This window comes from Ananas comosus, linkage group 22, assembly GCF_001540865.1.
Source record: "Ananas comosus cultivar F153 linkage group 22, ASM154086v1, whole genome shotgun sequence".
In the NCBI taxonomy this organism is placed as follows: domain Eukaryota; kingdom Viridiplantae; phylum Streptophyta; class Magnoliopsida; order Poales; family Bromeliaceae; genus Ananas; species Ananas comosus.
In genome coordinates this window covers 9,423,976-9,440,434 of record NC_033642.1, presented here as the reverse complement: position 1 = coordinate 9,440,434, position 16,459 = coordinate 9,423,976, and the positions used below count along the sequence as shown (strand labels likewise).

The following is a 16,459-nucleotide window of genomic DNA, read 5'->3' as shown; positions in this document are numbered from 1 at the left end:
CGGATTCGGGCGCACCCATTTTCACCTCAAATGGTTAATGGTCGTGTTGAAGTCGGCGAAGAAAGGAGTTGCGTCACCGAATCCTACGTACGTTTAGGATGTGTTCGCTTCGCATAAAAAAGTTTTCTATGATCAAAAAAAAAAAAAAAAAAACTCATTTTTAGACTAAGATTATTCAGAAATGCAGTACTCTTGCATTTGATTCCAACAATAAGCTTATTTTATATTTAATGAATATAAAATTATGTATCTAATTTAATCCCTAGATTTTCTATAATGAAGATAATGATACGTACAATTTTCTAGAATTATCCTTATACTTAACAATTTATGAAAGCAACATAATCAAACTTGTAAAACTTGTGATTTTAAAGTTGTAAAAATTAAATTTATTTTTGTTATATGTGTTGTTGGTTCAAAATTATAATGGTGGTTGGATGGTGCGGATTAACTCTAATATGGTATGGACGGTAATTGATATGGTGTTGTCAAATGATGATAAATTTCTTGCTTACCAGGGTCACTTGTTTTGCATTCCAATTATCACTCTCTAATGTGCAAAGAATTTTTTTTTTTTTTAAGGATTTGTTAATTTCCTATTTTAACATGAAATTCTAGTTTCTAGCAGATTAATTTATTAGTTGTACACAACGAAAACTTTGAAACTTCAGATGCTACATAAATATCAACAAAATGTATAAGACTTCATTTGAGATTGCGGGGAGATTATGTTACATGTAGTGAGAAAGTACGATAAAAAAATATCATGTTTGTTTTCATACATAATATTACGTTCCGCATGTCGCAATGAGTCGGTTACGATATATTTTCTATGGTTCTGCCGGAGAATGCAGAAGTATATCCTTATATGCTTTTATTCCAACTCTATTTTACCTAATAGCGTAAGATAGACCTCATATCAAACTAAGTCTAAGAATGCATCAAACTAATTCTTAGGCTTTTGGGGCAGGAGACAATTAATTAATGAATGCAATAATAATTACACATAAAAGGGCTACTATATATTTAGATATGGCATGAAAAAAGGAAAGATTTTTCTAACTGAAATATGATAAACAACAAGGGATAACAAATATCCTTTTCAATATCAAGCTAAAAATATTCTAAGGCAAAAAATCAATTTTTATTGTTAAAAAGCTTAAGCTGATCATATCAGTACGTATTTCGCGTGTTTCATGCATTCAAAACCAAACACCAGTGAATTAAGCAGCTATATAGGGCCTAATATGTCTTGTTCATCTAATCATTAGATTGATCAACACTACAAACTATTTATGGTCAAAACATATAATAAAGAACACAATAAGGAAAAATCTAACGCCTCATTTGGCTACTTCTGGATTTTTTTTGAGAAATTAAAAGATAGTACGCTAATCGCTTCATTCAATAAGAAAATGAACTATATTAGTGAGGCAACTAGGCCTCTAAAAAAAAAAAATGGTTTGAAAGGTAATGAACAATAACAAGACTACGAAAGTTCATCTACAGGTATAGAAGTGAATTGAAAAACAGAAATGTAACCATACAAGGCCTTCTTATTTCGCAATAAAAGGCTAAGCAAATAAACTAATTAACAAATATTTAATGATATTCACAAACTATAAATAGATTACTGTCACATGATATACTAGATTAATATTTATTGCAGGTATTCAAGAGTGGAGCACATGCAAATTAAAAACATCTGTACACATGCATCATGTTCGAAGAAGCTCTAGTAATATCCCACAAAAATAGGTGATTTAACTCAATAGAAATGGTGCTTAATAATAATAATAATAATTCCTATTAAACAAGAATGAATTTAATTATATATAATCAAGACAAAACATACAAAATAGGTTTAAAAAAATCACAACAATATATAAACCACGAAACACCTTAATTTTCTTTCTGAAATATTTAAAGCTAATATGCCATCAACTATGCACATTGGATTCTTCACCAATTATGTTTTTTTTTTTTTTTTTTTTTTTTTTTTTTTTTTTACTTTTGAAAATTTTCACATACACTTAAATTTTCTATATATACGTACCTTGTAGCTACCAAAATACATTGAACATATATATTATTTATATATATGCAACCTGATCATATGATAATTTAACATCAATGTTTTAGTTTTTTCCCCTCTTGAAACATTAAAATAATCAGTATTTCAATATCAACTCAAATGCAAAAAAAAAAAAAAGAAAAAAAAAAAAAAAAAAAAAAAACACTAAACATTACTACTCTTGATAGCATTTCTCATCAGCATGAATTAAGCAACTGTACTATTGTCTTCAGAAACAATAATTAACTGTAAATTGGCTCTATCGATCATCTCCATCACACTATTATTGTTTCATAAAGGAAATTAATTAAGTGTATACAACCACATGTACGTATCTCCCCATGCAATTAATGAAGTGTGTGTGTATATATATATATATATATATGTATATAGCATGAGCTATGGCTCATGTCCAAGTCTAAGCTCCAAATCCACCTCCTCCTCTTTCTCCTTATCCTTCTTCTCCTCTTCTTCACCATCACCACCATGCAACCCCAAACCCAAGCTCAAATCGCCACTGCCGAAGAGACAAAGCTCTCGCGGCCTCTGCGAGTGCGCGGAGTAAGCCCTAACCGACTGTGAAGAAGGCGAATAGTAATACCCACCAGTACTACTCCCCGATCCCTCGACTGATTCGGAGACAACGTAAGCAGCAGCAGCAGCAGTGCTGTTTGACCTCGACATCGTTGTCGTCGTCGTCGTCGTCCGCGCGCGTTCTTTGCGGTGTATGTTCATGTGCCCACCGAGCGCTTGCGCGGTCGAGAAGCCTCTCTTGCAGAAGGTGCAGTTGTAGAACTGGCCCTTGGCGGAAGCCGTGTCGTCGTCGTCGTCGTCGTCGTCGTCGCTGCCGTCTCCGTTCGGGGAGTCTCGATCATCTTCGGTCGATCCCTTCGATTCCTTCTTGTCGGCTAGATCGGCCATGGTTAGAGAGCTTAATTAGAAGAAGAAGAAGAAGAAGAAGAAGAAGAAGAAGAAGAAGAGGAGGGGCTAGGGTTAGGGTTTATTTTGGAAGTGGACAAGTGAGTGGCGCAGCTAATCGTGGGCTGTGTTGAAAGGGTACACGTTTTTTGACGTGATGCTCATGTACTGAGTGAGGCTAGTTTTGCTATGAGGATGGTGTGGATGCCCCAAAATGTAACCCTTGTTTAAGAGTGCGACTAGGGTGGGTATCTGATCGTATCTAGCGTAGTTGGTTAAAAACTTAATATATAGTTGGTACACGAGATTTTAAGTTCAAAAATTAATTATTTTACATTTTCAATTGAATAAAAAATAAATAAAATAAGTAACTTATTTGGCCTATCTTTTTCTCTGTCTCGCGAAAAAAAAAAAGGCCTACTTCATAAAAATTGCTTTCTAATTATGCATCTCCTATTGCTTCAACAATCAACCTACAATTACGATCTACTTAGGTAGATGTAATATTATTTAAACCGAAAAGCTCATATAGGATCATAAATCTTTTACAGAATAATTTATTAGTGAACCTTTATGTGAATCTAACTCCAATGCTATTGTTGAGGGTGATGCTCTTTATTGAAGTGCAATCATCATAAGAAGTGTTCAAAAAAAAAAATTTGTTGTATATAGCAACGATAAAATCTTTAGATTGAAGCTTTTACATATTTAAGTTTTAAAACTCATTATAACTTTCTGACACAGTAGATTTTTGTTAGTCACATCCAAAAAAGTATTCTTAGGAGTTATTTGGTTGCCTGCAATTGAAGCTCTTGTATTACAGGTGCCGCGGGTGGTGACCCCACGGGGCGTACACTTCCGGGTACGTTTTAGGGTAGGCCAAGCTTGTCCATTAGTTTTGTTATTTTACGCTTTTTTTCTTCTTTTTTTTTTATTCAGCCGGCCGTTAATGTTCTCTTTACGTCACTCCACTGTTTAATTATTTATTGAATCATAAGCTCAAGAAAAAAAAAAAAATTATTGGACTATGTATGTAATATAATATACAATATATGAACACCCAAGTGTTTGTTGTATTCGCATTACCGAGTCACGGCCGTTTTACGTGGTGGTGGGTGGCTTTGGCCACAACCTCGGCCGGCCCGGCCTGGCTCGGCACGACGTACAGCACAAAAACATGTATTTGGGTTCAACTAATACTTCTGTGCGATCGTCTCGTTCTATTTCAGTTCGATATTAGTTTTAACACTTCTTTTCGATCTGCATATATATTACCGCACATGTTACTCGTACTGATATATTATATATACAGATACTGATTTACTCGTCTAACCTTATTATTTCATATTGCTTTTGGCATCTTGGTCTAATAATTAATGCATGTTAGAATCAAATGGTAGGAAAAGCCCTAACATCTTATTTGGCTGTCCATTATTCTAAAATTTTAAAGAATTAAAATTCTAGTTTGCTTTTTTTTTTTCTTAAATCCGTTGTTTAATTACATGGTACACCATAATTTAATGAGAAATCAATTAATTTTGAAAGATTTGATAGTATTTTTTTCATAATATAATTGGATCTTATCCAAATCCCATAAATCTAGATCGGATTTAGTGAGAATTTATTTGATATTAATTAATTATATTTTATCCACAACTCCAAACAATCATTTCTTGAAATAGGTATAATATCTTTCTTGCTCTCTAACTGAGGACAAAAAAAGAAAAATTAAGTAATTGATTATATTGAAATAAATTCTCAGTTTTGCCGAGCAATAAATTAACTAATATTATTTTGGAAATTTAGAACTTTGCAAAGCTCCAAAGCTCGAAGATCACGTTTGGATTACCTTGTAAAAGTAATAATTAATGTATTTATTTTATTTTATTCATGGGTTGTTGATTAATCTTTTCTCCTATTTTTGTGGTTATTTGGATAGTTCCGTGTAAATTAAAATACGTAAACTATTTCAAATCCTGCCTAATTTTGAGATGAGTTGTAGAAAAGCTTAAACTATTTCCAACTCTCTTTCTAAAAATGGAATACTTTTTTTTTGGTCCAATTCACAAAATTTTGAAGTGATGCAACACTTTAAATATAAAATTTTTTTTATCCAGAATAATATTACTTTGGACAGCTTGAATACTATTAAAAAGAAAAGGCTTAATTACATTCTACTATTGGCCCATTTGGTCTATCTTTTGAAAAAGTGATTTCTGAAAAAAGTAATTTTGATTTGGAAAAGTGATTTTGGTTAAAAGTTGTAGAGCGCTTGGTTGAGTTTAGATAAAAGCGATTTTTCTGAAAGGATTTTGAAAAGCTGTTTGGTAAATTTTTTTTGATGTTCGCGTAAATTAATATTTTTATTAAATATTATTTTAAAATAATTTAAAATCTAAATTAAAATTAAAATTAAAATTTTAATTATAAAATAATTATAATTTATTGCTTATAGTATAGAAATTTTTTTAAAAAAATACAAAATAGAAAATGAAAAATAAACTATAAAATACAGTATAATTAAGCCAAATGAGAAACCAAAATAAATTTCAGTGTTTCCAAATAGGACCTCATCATAATTGGCAAAGCGCACAAACTCTTTCTTTGGGACCTACCTTGGACATCCTCTTACGATTAAGTGACCTTAATTATAATTATACATATCATTAAAATTTGTTGATTTTTGTTGAATGTAAATATTAGAAATATTGTTATATGATAGTTTAAACTTTGAGTGAAATACGTGCGTTTTATATAATTTCATATGGTATCATAGTAGTAGGTCTTAAGTTAAACATCGTTCTCTAATAGTTTAATCGTTTGGAGAATAACATTTTTTTATATAATTTCACAATTTTAAGTACTTGAACAATAGGTAAATAGTGTCGAATAATCATGAAAACTGGTTTCTAAGAAGTTAATGGGAACCTAGATCGTCGATTTGGATTCCTCACAAGTTGAATATGATATGAAAGAATTAAGCGTTTGGTCCTTCAACTCTAATATGGACACACTCGATTCGGGACCGGGGATGAAAATGAATCTGGATTGGTGGAACTCCCGTTCCAATCTTCTACGAACAGGACGGTAAGTGAGAACTAAAGATATAAATAAAATGTAACCAATTTCAAATTTATCCCGATCTGCCTAGGAAATAGAGCGGGAGACGGGAGACTTTTTTTTAAAAAAAATTCTTCTCGATCTGCTAAAATTTTGCTTCTGTTTCGATCAGTTTTGAATAAAAATGATAAGTGGATGCAAAAATAAAATTAAAATTAATCCATTTTGAATTCGTCCTGACCGATAAGAATGGAGTGGAATACAAGGGACCCCTCCTAAGTCCCACATCTGCATCCGCCCCGTTTGCATCCTTAGTTTGGGTTCGCTAAGGTACTTTCGGGTTCGGGTCAGATCATGATCCGACCGGTCTAAATTGCGTCCGACCGGTCTAAATTGGGTTCTCTTTCCGACCCTTTCTCTCATTCTCGGAAAACAATATTAACGGTTGAGATGAAACGAAACGGACGGCCGAGATTTGATCCTGTCAAAACAATCGGATCACTATTTCTTCGATATCCTCTCTCCTTTTACCCGTCCCTTCTCTCTCTCCCTCCGGAGACTTTTTAGGGTTTCGTTCCCGTTCGTCGTGACCCTTCGCCCTCCTCCTCTCCCCGATCCCAAGAGGTGAGCTCCCGCTCTAGCGGTAGAACATGGGGTTAGGGTTTCTCTCCGTAACTGTTTACTTAGGTTCAATTCGATTCGTATCTCAATGGATTTGCTTCTCTTCTTTGTATTTTAAATTTGTAGTAGTTAAAACGGCTTTCGTTTGAGATCTGTTGATGATGTTCCCATCTGGGAAAGGAGTAACGATTTGATAGTAATTTTGCTAGAATTCGTTGGATTGAACTCAACTTTGTTCTAAATTATGATCAAATTGTTATCGTACTCCACTTAGATTGTATACGGTGCAACCTATTCAATTTGTGGCTTTTGTTGGCCACAGAGAGAATATAGGAATTGAGTTTACAGTGTTAACATTAGCGTAGGATGAACGGATCATCTTGGTTTTTATGTCTCTGTTACTGTATGAATTATGTGGCTAATTAGCTTTTGAATCATGGTATATACCCAACGAAATGAGTTGGGTATAATCGAGTAACGGCCGGTATTATTACATCAATTACTTGGCTAATGGTGTGGAGTACGAGTGTTGAGATGTTCTATCATCAATTAACAATGACCAAGTTTGCGGAGCTGATGTATATATGTTGCTAAGATAAGATGGAACTAAATGTCTGGAATCTGATTCTTTTAAGTTGCTCTTTGTTTATTATTGAATTCTCACTCATATTACCTGCATTGACTAATTAAATATTTTCTCATTACTTAATCGACATAGTAATGCTTTGAATCAATGAATTTAAATTCTTCTGCATTAAATATTAGCTGAGTGTATGTTTGTTAGCTGCCATTTTCTGCTCAATGAAGAATTTCTGATATTTTGCTTTTGGTGTTTTCTTTTTTAGATGTCACAAACAAAAGAAGTGAGGTTAGTTTTTCTTTTCAGTGCAATTTATGTTAGTTCTAAATCTCACTGCTACCATATGATTAACTAAATATGTTTTCTCCTTCTTCTTCTTCTTTCTTTTTTTTTTTTTTACAAGGTATACCTCTCAATCTATAACACCTCCTCCGAGGGGGCGCAGTAGATCAAGGTCGTCATCAAGGTCAAGAGGCAGGAGTCGTTCTAGGCATGTGGACTTGTTTTGATGTTTATTCGTCCCAAATATATGCGAAATTAATATCAGTCATTCGCTTCAATCTTAAACTGATTTATGCAAGGTTCTGTCAAGGTCTGTTGGCTCACTACCAATTTTAGTTTTTCTGGTAATAATGGGAGTTGCTCTTGTGCTACAGGAGCCAGGATTCAAGAAACCCCGGTAACAACTTGTATGTCACAGGATTGTCCACACGAGTTACTAGCAGTGATCTTGAGAAGTATTTTAGCAAAGAAGGGAGGGTATGGAATTCTAGTTTGTATTGTTATTATGTAATTCCTGGAATTGGTAATTACTTTTGCGGGTAGATTCTGTTTTAAGGCTTTGGTAGTGTTGTCTTACTATAGTAATCAGGAGTGTGCTGTGTGCAGCTGTTAATATCATCTGGTGCTGCTCAATGTTTTAATAAATTGAAAGTCTTTGGAGTATTCCAACTTTGTAGAAGTTTAGTTTCTATTTACCAATCTGCTGTGAACTAATTCTTTAAAATAACTCATCTATTTTTAAAGTTTTAATATCGTAACATGAAATAATTCTTTTTCTTTGGAGTCCTACTACTAGTGTGTGACTGGAGAACTAGTAAAAAAGTTGCTTTGCATGCAGCCTGATTTATTATTCCATGAACTTAATATGGTTAAAGTAAAGATTTTGGTTCATGTTTACCAGAGTATCGATATTTGCAGGTTCAAGAATGCCACGTAGTCTTAGATCCACGAACAAAGGAATCTCGTGGTTTTGCCTTTGTGACAATGGAAACTGTAGAGGATGCGAAACGCTGCATTAAATACCTCCATCGTACTGTGCTTGAAGGTCGCTTGATTTCTGTCGAGAAGGTACTGCTTGCCTTTTTTTTTTTCCTTTCCAGATTAAGTGTATGGATAGTCCCTGGTCAAAGGTGAGCCGCTGACCTTTTTGCCATCAAAGTCTTTGTGGCTCTGTCCTGTTATAATGTTTTGACTAATCCCTGGAGTTTTACTTAAAAACACTAGGCCCCTGAACTTTCTCATATCGTTGAAATTCCATCCTTGCCCAGCACTATGACAACACATGACCTTTTCCAATAAATGACCTTCTTAACCCGGTTTCAAGTGCACTGAAACAAGATATTCATTTTACAGGGGGGCATGATCATTTACTGGAGAACTTATGCTATTTTCACAGTCAAGCATGGATTTACAGTATATGAGAATATTCAGGGACTAAAGTGTTTAACTGAAAAAGTTCAAGGACTAAGTCATATATGGGGATATTACAGGGACTGCCCGTACATCTGCCCTTTTCTTTTAGTAGGACAACTAAGAACTTGTGGTGGTATAACATCTAAATACTGTAGGCCATTAGTATGATTTATTGGTAAAAGAAGTTGCCTAATAACTTTTGGCATCAGGTTTTCGTGTGTATAACTTCATCGAGATCTCAATCCATGCCCTTAACAGTCTGTACCTTCCTCATCACTCGACATTGAGTACTTCATCGACATCTCTCAGTGACCAAAAAACAAGTATATAGCGCAGGATTTGTACGCCCTGTATTCCTTTATTATCCTCAACTCTTCATTAGTAGCATAATATAGCATGCCTTTTAGCTGTTTCCTATTTGGGTCGGATCTCGATGCCTTGATTCTTTGTTCGACTGTCATTTGTCGAATGGAAATATAATTTTCTTTTACCAGTTAAGTGAATTATCCAAGGCAGCCTCTTTTGACGATGATTTAATTTCTTTTATGAATGAAGTCAATGTTGACTAAACTGAGTTCTTATTTATTGGATAATACATGTACCTTGGGTGCTTATTGTTTTGTGAACAGTAAATGACAAACCAGATCCCATACCCACAACCATCGGCTGGTATTGATTTGATGTTTCTTTTTGTTCGCGATGATATTATTTTGCAGGCAAAAAGAAAACGTGGGAGGACACCAACTCCTGGAAAATATTGTGGTTTGAGAGGTATGTTCTGCGAGGTATTTCCTGCTTGTGTGATGTGAACTCCGCTAGGAATCTATTATCGGCGAATTAGCCATTACCATCTTGGGATTAGGCTATTAAAAACTACTTTATTTATGCACTTTTGTAGCTTTGGGTAGGTTTTAGTAGTAATTTATGATGGATCCCACTTTTACACCGTAAAGAATTTTTTTTGCAGGTCGTGCTCGTAGACGGTCGCGCAGCTACTCGCCTTACCGGCCTAGGGAAAAGGAGCGGTCTCGGGAAAGGGGCCGGCGGGACCGTTCCCGCTCGAGGGACCGGCACGACCGTTCCCGCTCGAGGGACCGGCAAAGAAGCCGCAGGGATCGGTCCGTGTCGCCGAGGACCTAGCTTACCGACTGTAAGGTTTCTTCATAGCGCAGTTGATAATTATTATTATTTTTTTTTTTCTTTTCGGAGAATTAGATTACTGATTTAGGTTTTATTATATTTCTTTAGAATCCAAGCATGAATTCGTGAGCCCGAGCTCTTTGGTCGGTTGTGAGGATGGTAACTGCTTTTGGATAGTAATGTATTGGTGCGGATGTAGGCTGACGTGAACTGTGGCGCCCATTAAGTTGTTAAAAATATTTTGTGAATTATTGTCTTAAAATTAAGGGCTAAAAAGTAGAGTTGTTACTGTGATACGTTGTTTTTTCTAATGGTGGCTAACACTTGGAAAATTAGTTTGTTGCCCTTTCGTATCTGCCTCTCTATCTATTTTCGCCTTTTCTTTCTCTTGTGGATTTTTTTTTTTTTTTTTTGGGCTCTGTTCACAGTTAATTAGTCTGATTTTTGGTTTTTTTTTTTAATGTTAGGCAAGTTATAATATTTGTGATCTCGGGTTTGGCAGACTCTGTGTGAGTAAAGCATAAACTTTTTCTTATAAAAAGCAAGTATTAGAGGCCAGAACAATAGACATATGTGCCTTCAATGCCTTTGAAATTGTTAACAATTTGAAAATAAAAAAACAATTACAATAGGAGCCTTAACTCCCAGTAATAGCAAGGAGAGAATAAAAAAAAAAAAAATTGTTGCAAATAATATACATGTATATACATAATACATACCAAACCAGAGGACCAATGTATGTAAAACCATTCCTACACATATTATAAAGAATATATCTTAACTATCTCCTATTGAATGGAGTAAGTGGCATGCAACCTTATTCTATTTTCAGGAAAAGAAAAAACTAAAAGTTCTATCTAGTATACTATTGATAATAAATAAATAATATTTACTATTCACTTTTACCTCACGGATACATAATAATACAAGGACCAAACACTATTAGTAGAATTTTAGCTTTTCTCTTAATTACATTATTACGATATGCGGAACGCTGCGATTATTTGCGCTATTGGTCTACAATCCCAGACCCAGCCGCTGTAGTTTTTAGCTGAGGATCTGAAAGCAAAGGATCCCTGTAATCCTTCCGGATGTTCCATAGAATCTCCGCGCACCTTCTCATACTCGGCCTGCTCTGCCTTGTCGGAGCTAAGCATTCGAATGCTAGCTCGAATACGTTCTCCAATGCAAGATAGGTTGCCTGATTGGTTGGGAGATTTGGGTCTAAAGTGTCGATCATGTCCCCTTCGGTAAACTTCTTCATTGCCTGTTCATAAATATGCATTACCTGACAAATAAACTAAAACAGTAGACTTTTTCCTGTCGATATTAAGTTAAATTCTTTTCTTCTCTTTTGACTACATGCTCTTTGCGTTCGAAAATGCATATCAAAACATACTAGAGGGATGTGATTTCCACAAGATCTAATAGCTGAACTACTGCAATTTTAAAAATGGCATGGCCAACCAAACAACTGAAATTTAAAAAATTAGAGAGTAAAGAGAGCTACTGAAACAATACTTAAAAGAGGTTGGGTAAACGAACTTAGACATACCCATTTCGCTGTTATCCTTTCTTTGAATTCCCGCTTAGGCTCTATCGGGCGTCTCCCAGATATCAATTCCACTAGTAGTACACCAAAGGAGAAGACATCGCTCTTCTCCGTGAGCTGATAGGTTTTCAGATATTCAGGATCCAAATATCCGGCAGTCCCTTTAATTTGAGTCACAACATGCGTTTCTCCGGTCTCACCGGCACCCAGCCGGGCAAATCCAAAATCAGCAACTTTTGCTCGGAGAGTTTCAGTAAGAAGAATGTTGGAGGCTTTGATATCTCGGTGGATAATTGGATGATCTACATGACAAAGAATATCATGTTTTTTGAAAGAACAATGGATACGTCCTAACTAGTTATATCACCCGGACATCGAAAACACCTGTAATACTAGTTACAAGTTGAGGCGAGCATTCCGTTAGTTATATTTCCAAAGTGGCAAAATGCATATCCAAATTAGATCTATACGAAGGCTAAATCTAATTACTCAGATGAAGGGAGAGTTTCATTTGATACATCCAAACTGTACGTCGAACTTAGATAAACATTATACCAAAGCCTAATTTTCCAGATGAAGATAGAAATCAAAGTCTGCACACTTTTATGGCAATGCATATAAATCAGATCGATCGAGTTGAAACATTTTTGGCAAACATTGTAATTTGATATGAGTTTATGAGCTTAGAATCCTCTATGAACAAGAAGTACTCAATTCTACAACATGTAAGATGCGAACATGAAATTTCAAGTCATGCAGCATTTTCAGCAAAGAGAAGCAAATTGAAAAGGACATTGAAAATAAGATTTAACTCCTCATCTGAATAGCATTTCCCACTTCTCATACAACTATTAGTCAATTATTTTGACAAGGAATTGTGAAACGAAATGCCTAGGACAGATATCCACTACAAAAAATTACCTGTGTACATATGAAGATATGTGACAGCATGAGCAACGTCAATTGCGATGTCCAGTCGGGCAGCCAGATCAAGATAGTTTCCGTTGAAGCCTACATTTTGCTTTAAACTAAATCAACTGCCACAAATTACCAACTATAGTGTGGTAAGAATTAAGAATAACATGCATGGACAGCCTCAATGAATTCCAATTTGATCGTTCATCATTCACTTCAACAAAATAGTCCCTATGTTTCACCTATTTTCTTGCAATTTCATCCCTGGGTTTGTTCGCCGTCCAAAAGCTATGTTGCCCTTTTGTTTCAACTTCTAACTGCTCAGCTCCGGCGGGATGTTAGAGATTTCGGACCAACAATGCAACGAGGGATAACATTGCAAGAGATTTTGTAAATTTAGAAACTAATCTGTCTAAGGGGGAAATAAGAGACTAAGTAGCGATTTGCCGAAAACTTCAGAGACTAGCTATCCATTTTACCTTAAGATTAAGTACAGTGTCTTAATAGTTCAGGAGATAAATCATTTATAAGTGAAAGAACAACAATGCACGGTGAAATTCAGCAACAAGAACAGTAGGTAAAGAGAGGTTTTAATAGACTTTACCATCTAGATGTTCTCTTAAAGTCCCATTTGGAACGTACTCCACCACAATAATCCTCTCATCACCATACTCCAAATATCCATAGAGCCTAACCAAATTCTGATGCTCCACGCGTGCCATTATCTTAATCTCGCTTTGGAACTCCCCATTAACACAACTATCGTACATACTCTGGAGAGATCATACATCCAATTTTAAGATCAACCACAACAATCAAAATTAACAAAAAATTAGAAGAAAAAAAAAACACCGAAAATTCTTCTTCTACCTTTTTGGCGCGTTTGATCGCAACGAGGGTGCCATCGTCGAGAGTCCCCTTGTAGACGGTGCCGAATCCACCTTGCCCGATCTTCAAAGCAGGGGAGAAGCTCTTCGTCGCCTTGAGGATCTCCGCCATTGTGAAGCTCGAGCTCCCGAAGCACCTCGGGGAATCGCCGCATCCGCCGCCGTAGATCCCCATGCCCGATCGCTTCCCCGGGCTACTCCCGTGAGCGCCACCCAACGGCGTCGCTGAGATCGAGAGGAACCGGAGTTTCTAGGGTGTCCGAAGAGAATTCAAATAGATGATCGGGCGAGGGGGAAGAAGAAGCTTACGAGGAGACCTAGCCGGAGGCGAATGGGGTTCGGGGTTGGTGAAACACGATCCGATCGATCTGAGGAATGAGATCGCCGGGCTCCGGCGACACTCCGGCGGGTTCCCGCCGGCCTGCGAGGCGGCGGCGTTCCATCTCTCCGGCGTTCTCGCGGCGGCGGAGATCGGTCTCCGGTCGCCGGAGATGCGTTTCTCTGCGGCGGAGTGGGGTTTCTGGTCGCCGGAGAAGCGCCGCGGCATCGGTGGAAGCGGAAGCCGAAGCGGAGGAGGAATGAGCTGGAGAGGAGTGGAGTGGAGTGGAGCGCACTAAAAGGCTGCTAGAATGCGCCCGAGGCGGGGGTCGGTGCGCAGTTTAGCGTGACTTGGCTGGTCACGTGAACGTGACGTGTGTGTAGATATGTACATGTAGACAAAGCTACTACTGGGCAAAAATTGTACGGATATAATGCCTAAATTAGCATTTTCGGGGACGTTCTCGGTCGGCGCTACGTAGCTTGCAGGCGGTTATCCTATTGTCCCTTTTTATTCCTCTATTACTTTCTCTCTCTAAAAAAATCATAATTTTTAAGACAAAAAAAAGACAGTGAGATGGATACTTGCGAGCCACATGGCGCCTATCCGGAGCGTCCCTAAAAATATTAATGCAGACACTATGTCCACATAATTTTTGCCCGCTATTACTGGAGACGCCTAATTAATTGAAAAAATCAACATAATAGATTAAAAAATATCTATATAATAACCAACAAAATATATTAACTTTTTTAAAATCAAGTGTTCAAACCAACAAATCAAATCCAAAACAAATCAAAATTTTTGTCTTGGATTGGTTAGGTGGTAAATAACATCGGCTCTGTTTCAAGTTATCTTATAAGTTATAACCCAAACCAAACCAAAATCAACAATTCTTTTTTAGAACTTAAAAAAGTTTAAACTAAATATGGAATGGGATGTACGGGAAGATACTTCTCAGCATAATTGTAATTCTCTGCATTCGACAAAGGATGACGATCCAGTTTTTCCCCTTTTTTTTTTCCATTTACAGATTAATAATGTGAATAATCTTATTGTTTTAATCCCCACAAACCTCGTGCTTCATCAATTTCCAACAACCGAATCTCATAAAGCTAACAAAATGTCAAAAGTTCGTTCACATGACACTCACGAGGCCAATGCCAGTACATAAAGTAGACGAGAACGAGTAGAGGGAGGACAAATATTTGAGAGCTCGAATAATCGCTACACCACCATTCACCTGCGGATAAGGAAACAACCAATCAACCATTCGCCAACATTTTGCGAACAATGATAGGTCTATGTTTTTGTACTGTTGTTAAAATGGCCCTCAGGGGAGGGGAATCCATCTCGTTCACTAGATCTAACTTTTTGGCTAACCTCAGATCACTTCCAGTGATGAAGATGGGTCAGCATTTGGGAAAATTTCTACCCATTGCTTCTTTTATGTTTTCCTTTTTTCTTTTCCCTTTTTTTTTAAACGATGAAGAAGAGGACATGAATGTGAGCTGAAACTGGGCCTAATGGCCAATTGGGCCGATCCATGTGGGCTGCGGCCCATGAGGAGGCCATTAGAAGAACCTTATAATTAGATGGGAACATCACTTTTGCAAAAGGTTCACGTTCCCCTTCTTCTCCGAGGCCCAGCCTTTTTGCATCGTCGACGCGAATNGAGTTTCTAGGGTGTCCGAAGCGAATTCAAATAGATGATCGGGCGAGGGGGAAGAAGAATCTTACGAGGAGACCTAGCCGGAGGCGAATGGGGTTCGGGGTTGGTGAAACACGATCCGATCGATCTGAGGAATGAAATCGCCGGGCTCCGGCGACGCTCCGGCGGGTTCCCGCCGGCCGGCGGGGCGGCGGCGTTCCATCTCTCCGGCGTTCTCGCGGCGGCGAAGATCGGTCTCCGGTCGCCGGAGATGCGTTTCTCTGCGGCGGAGTGGGGTTTCTGGTCGCCGGAGAAGCGCCGCGGCATCGGTGGAAGCGGAAGCGGAGGAGGAATGAGCTGGAGAGGAGGGGAGTGGAGTGGAGCGCACTAAAAGGCTGCTAGAATGCGCCCGAGGCGGGGGTCGGTGCGCAGTTTAGCGTGACTTGGCTGGTCACGTGAACGTGACGTGTGTGTAGATATGTACATGTAGACAAAGCTACTACTGTTACAAAAATTGTACGGATATAGTGCCCAAATTAGCATTTTCGGGGACGCTCTCGGTGGGCGCTACGTAGCTTGCAGGCGCTTATCCTATCGTCCCTTTTTATTTCTCTATTATTTTTTCTCTCTAAAAAAATTATAATTTTTAAGACAAAAAAAAGACGGTGAGATAAATACTTGCGCGCCACGTGGCGCCTATTCGGAACGTCCCTAAAAATATTAATGTAGAAACTATGTCCACATAATTTTTACCCGCTATTACTGGAGGCGCCTAATTAATTGAAAAAATCAACATAATAGATTAAAAAATATCTATATAATAACCAACAAAATATATAAACTTTTTTAAAATCAAGTGTTCAAACCAACAAATCAAATCCAAAACAAATCAAAATTTGTGTCTTGGATTGGTTAGGTGGTAAATAACATCGGCTTTGTTTCAAGTTATCTTATAACCCAAACCAAACCAAACCAAAATCAACAATTCTTTTTTAGAAGTTAAAAAAGTTTAAACTAAATATGGAATGGGATGTACGGGAAGATACT

At 37.1% G+C, this 16,459-nt stretch overlaps 3 protein-coding genes across 7 annotated transcripts; 1 reads left to right on the top strand and 2 right to left on the bottom strand.

Moving 5' to 3' along the window:
* Positions 1,490-2,995, bottom strand: LOC109727139 (zinc finger protein GIS-like). The gene is made up of 2 exons (XM_020257039.1): positions 2,551-2,995; positions 1,490-1,503 (listed from the first exon to the last, which is right to left on the bottom strand). Exons 1-2 carry the CDS (start codon positions 2,993-2,995, stop codon positions 1,490-1,492), a joined length of 459 nt encoding a protein of 152 aa, XP_020112628.1.
* On the top strand, positions 6,539-10,447 carry LOC109727028 (serine/arginine-rich splicing factor SR45a-like). Of its 4 annotated transcripts, none has more exons than XR_002220692.1 (8): positions 6,539-6,676; positions 7,519-7,541; positions 7,657-7,743; positions 7,910-8,012; positions 8,454-8,603; positions 9,158-9,271; positions 9,665-9,719; positions 9,916-9,972. XR_002220692.1 is itself a non-coding variant. In XM_020256885.1 (8 exons), the coding sequence occupies exons 2-7, from the start codon at positions 7,519-7,521 to the stop codon at positions 10,086-10,088; spliced, it is 591 nt and encodes a 196-aa protein (XP_020112474.1). In that variant the 5' UTR covers positions 6,541-6,676; the 3' UTR covers positions 10,089-10,098; positions 10,196-10,447. The 4 variants fall into 4 exon arrangements, 3 of the variants coding, with proteins under 3 accessions (XP_020112476.1, XP_020112474.1, XP_020112475.1); XM_020256885.1 differs by lacking the exon at positions 9,158-9,271 and adding an exon at positions 10,196-10,447 and having other exon boundaries at positions 6,541-6,676; positions 9,916-10,098; XM_020256886.1 differs by lacking the exon at positions 9,158-9,271 and adding an exon at positions 10,197-10,447 and having other exon boundaries at positions 6,541-6,676; positions 9,916-10,104.
* Positions 10,853-16,002, bottom strand: LOC109727024 (calmodulin-binding receptor-like cytoplasmic kinase 2). 2 transcript variants are annotated; one of them, XM_020256884.1, is made up of 6 exons: positions 15,502-16,002; positions 13,426-13,667; positions 13,160-13,328; positions 12,562-12,651; positions 11,644-11,942; positions 10,853-11,355 (listed from the first exon to the last, which is right to left on the bottom strand). In XM_020256884.1, the coding sequence occupies exons 1-6, from the start codon at positions 15,737-15,739 to the stop codon at positions 11,098-11,100; spliced, it is 1,296 nt and encodes a 431-aa protein (XP_020112473.1). In that variant the 5' UTR covers positions 15,740-16,002; the 3' UTR covers positions 10,853-11,097. The 2 variants fall into 2 exon arrangements, with proteins under 2 accessions (XP_020112473.1, XP_020112472.1); XM_020256883.1 differs by lacking the exon at positions 15,502-16,002 and adding an exon at positions 13,752-14,006.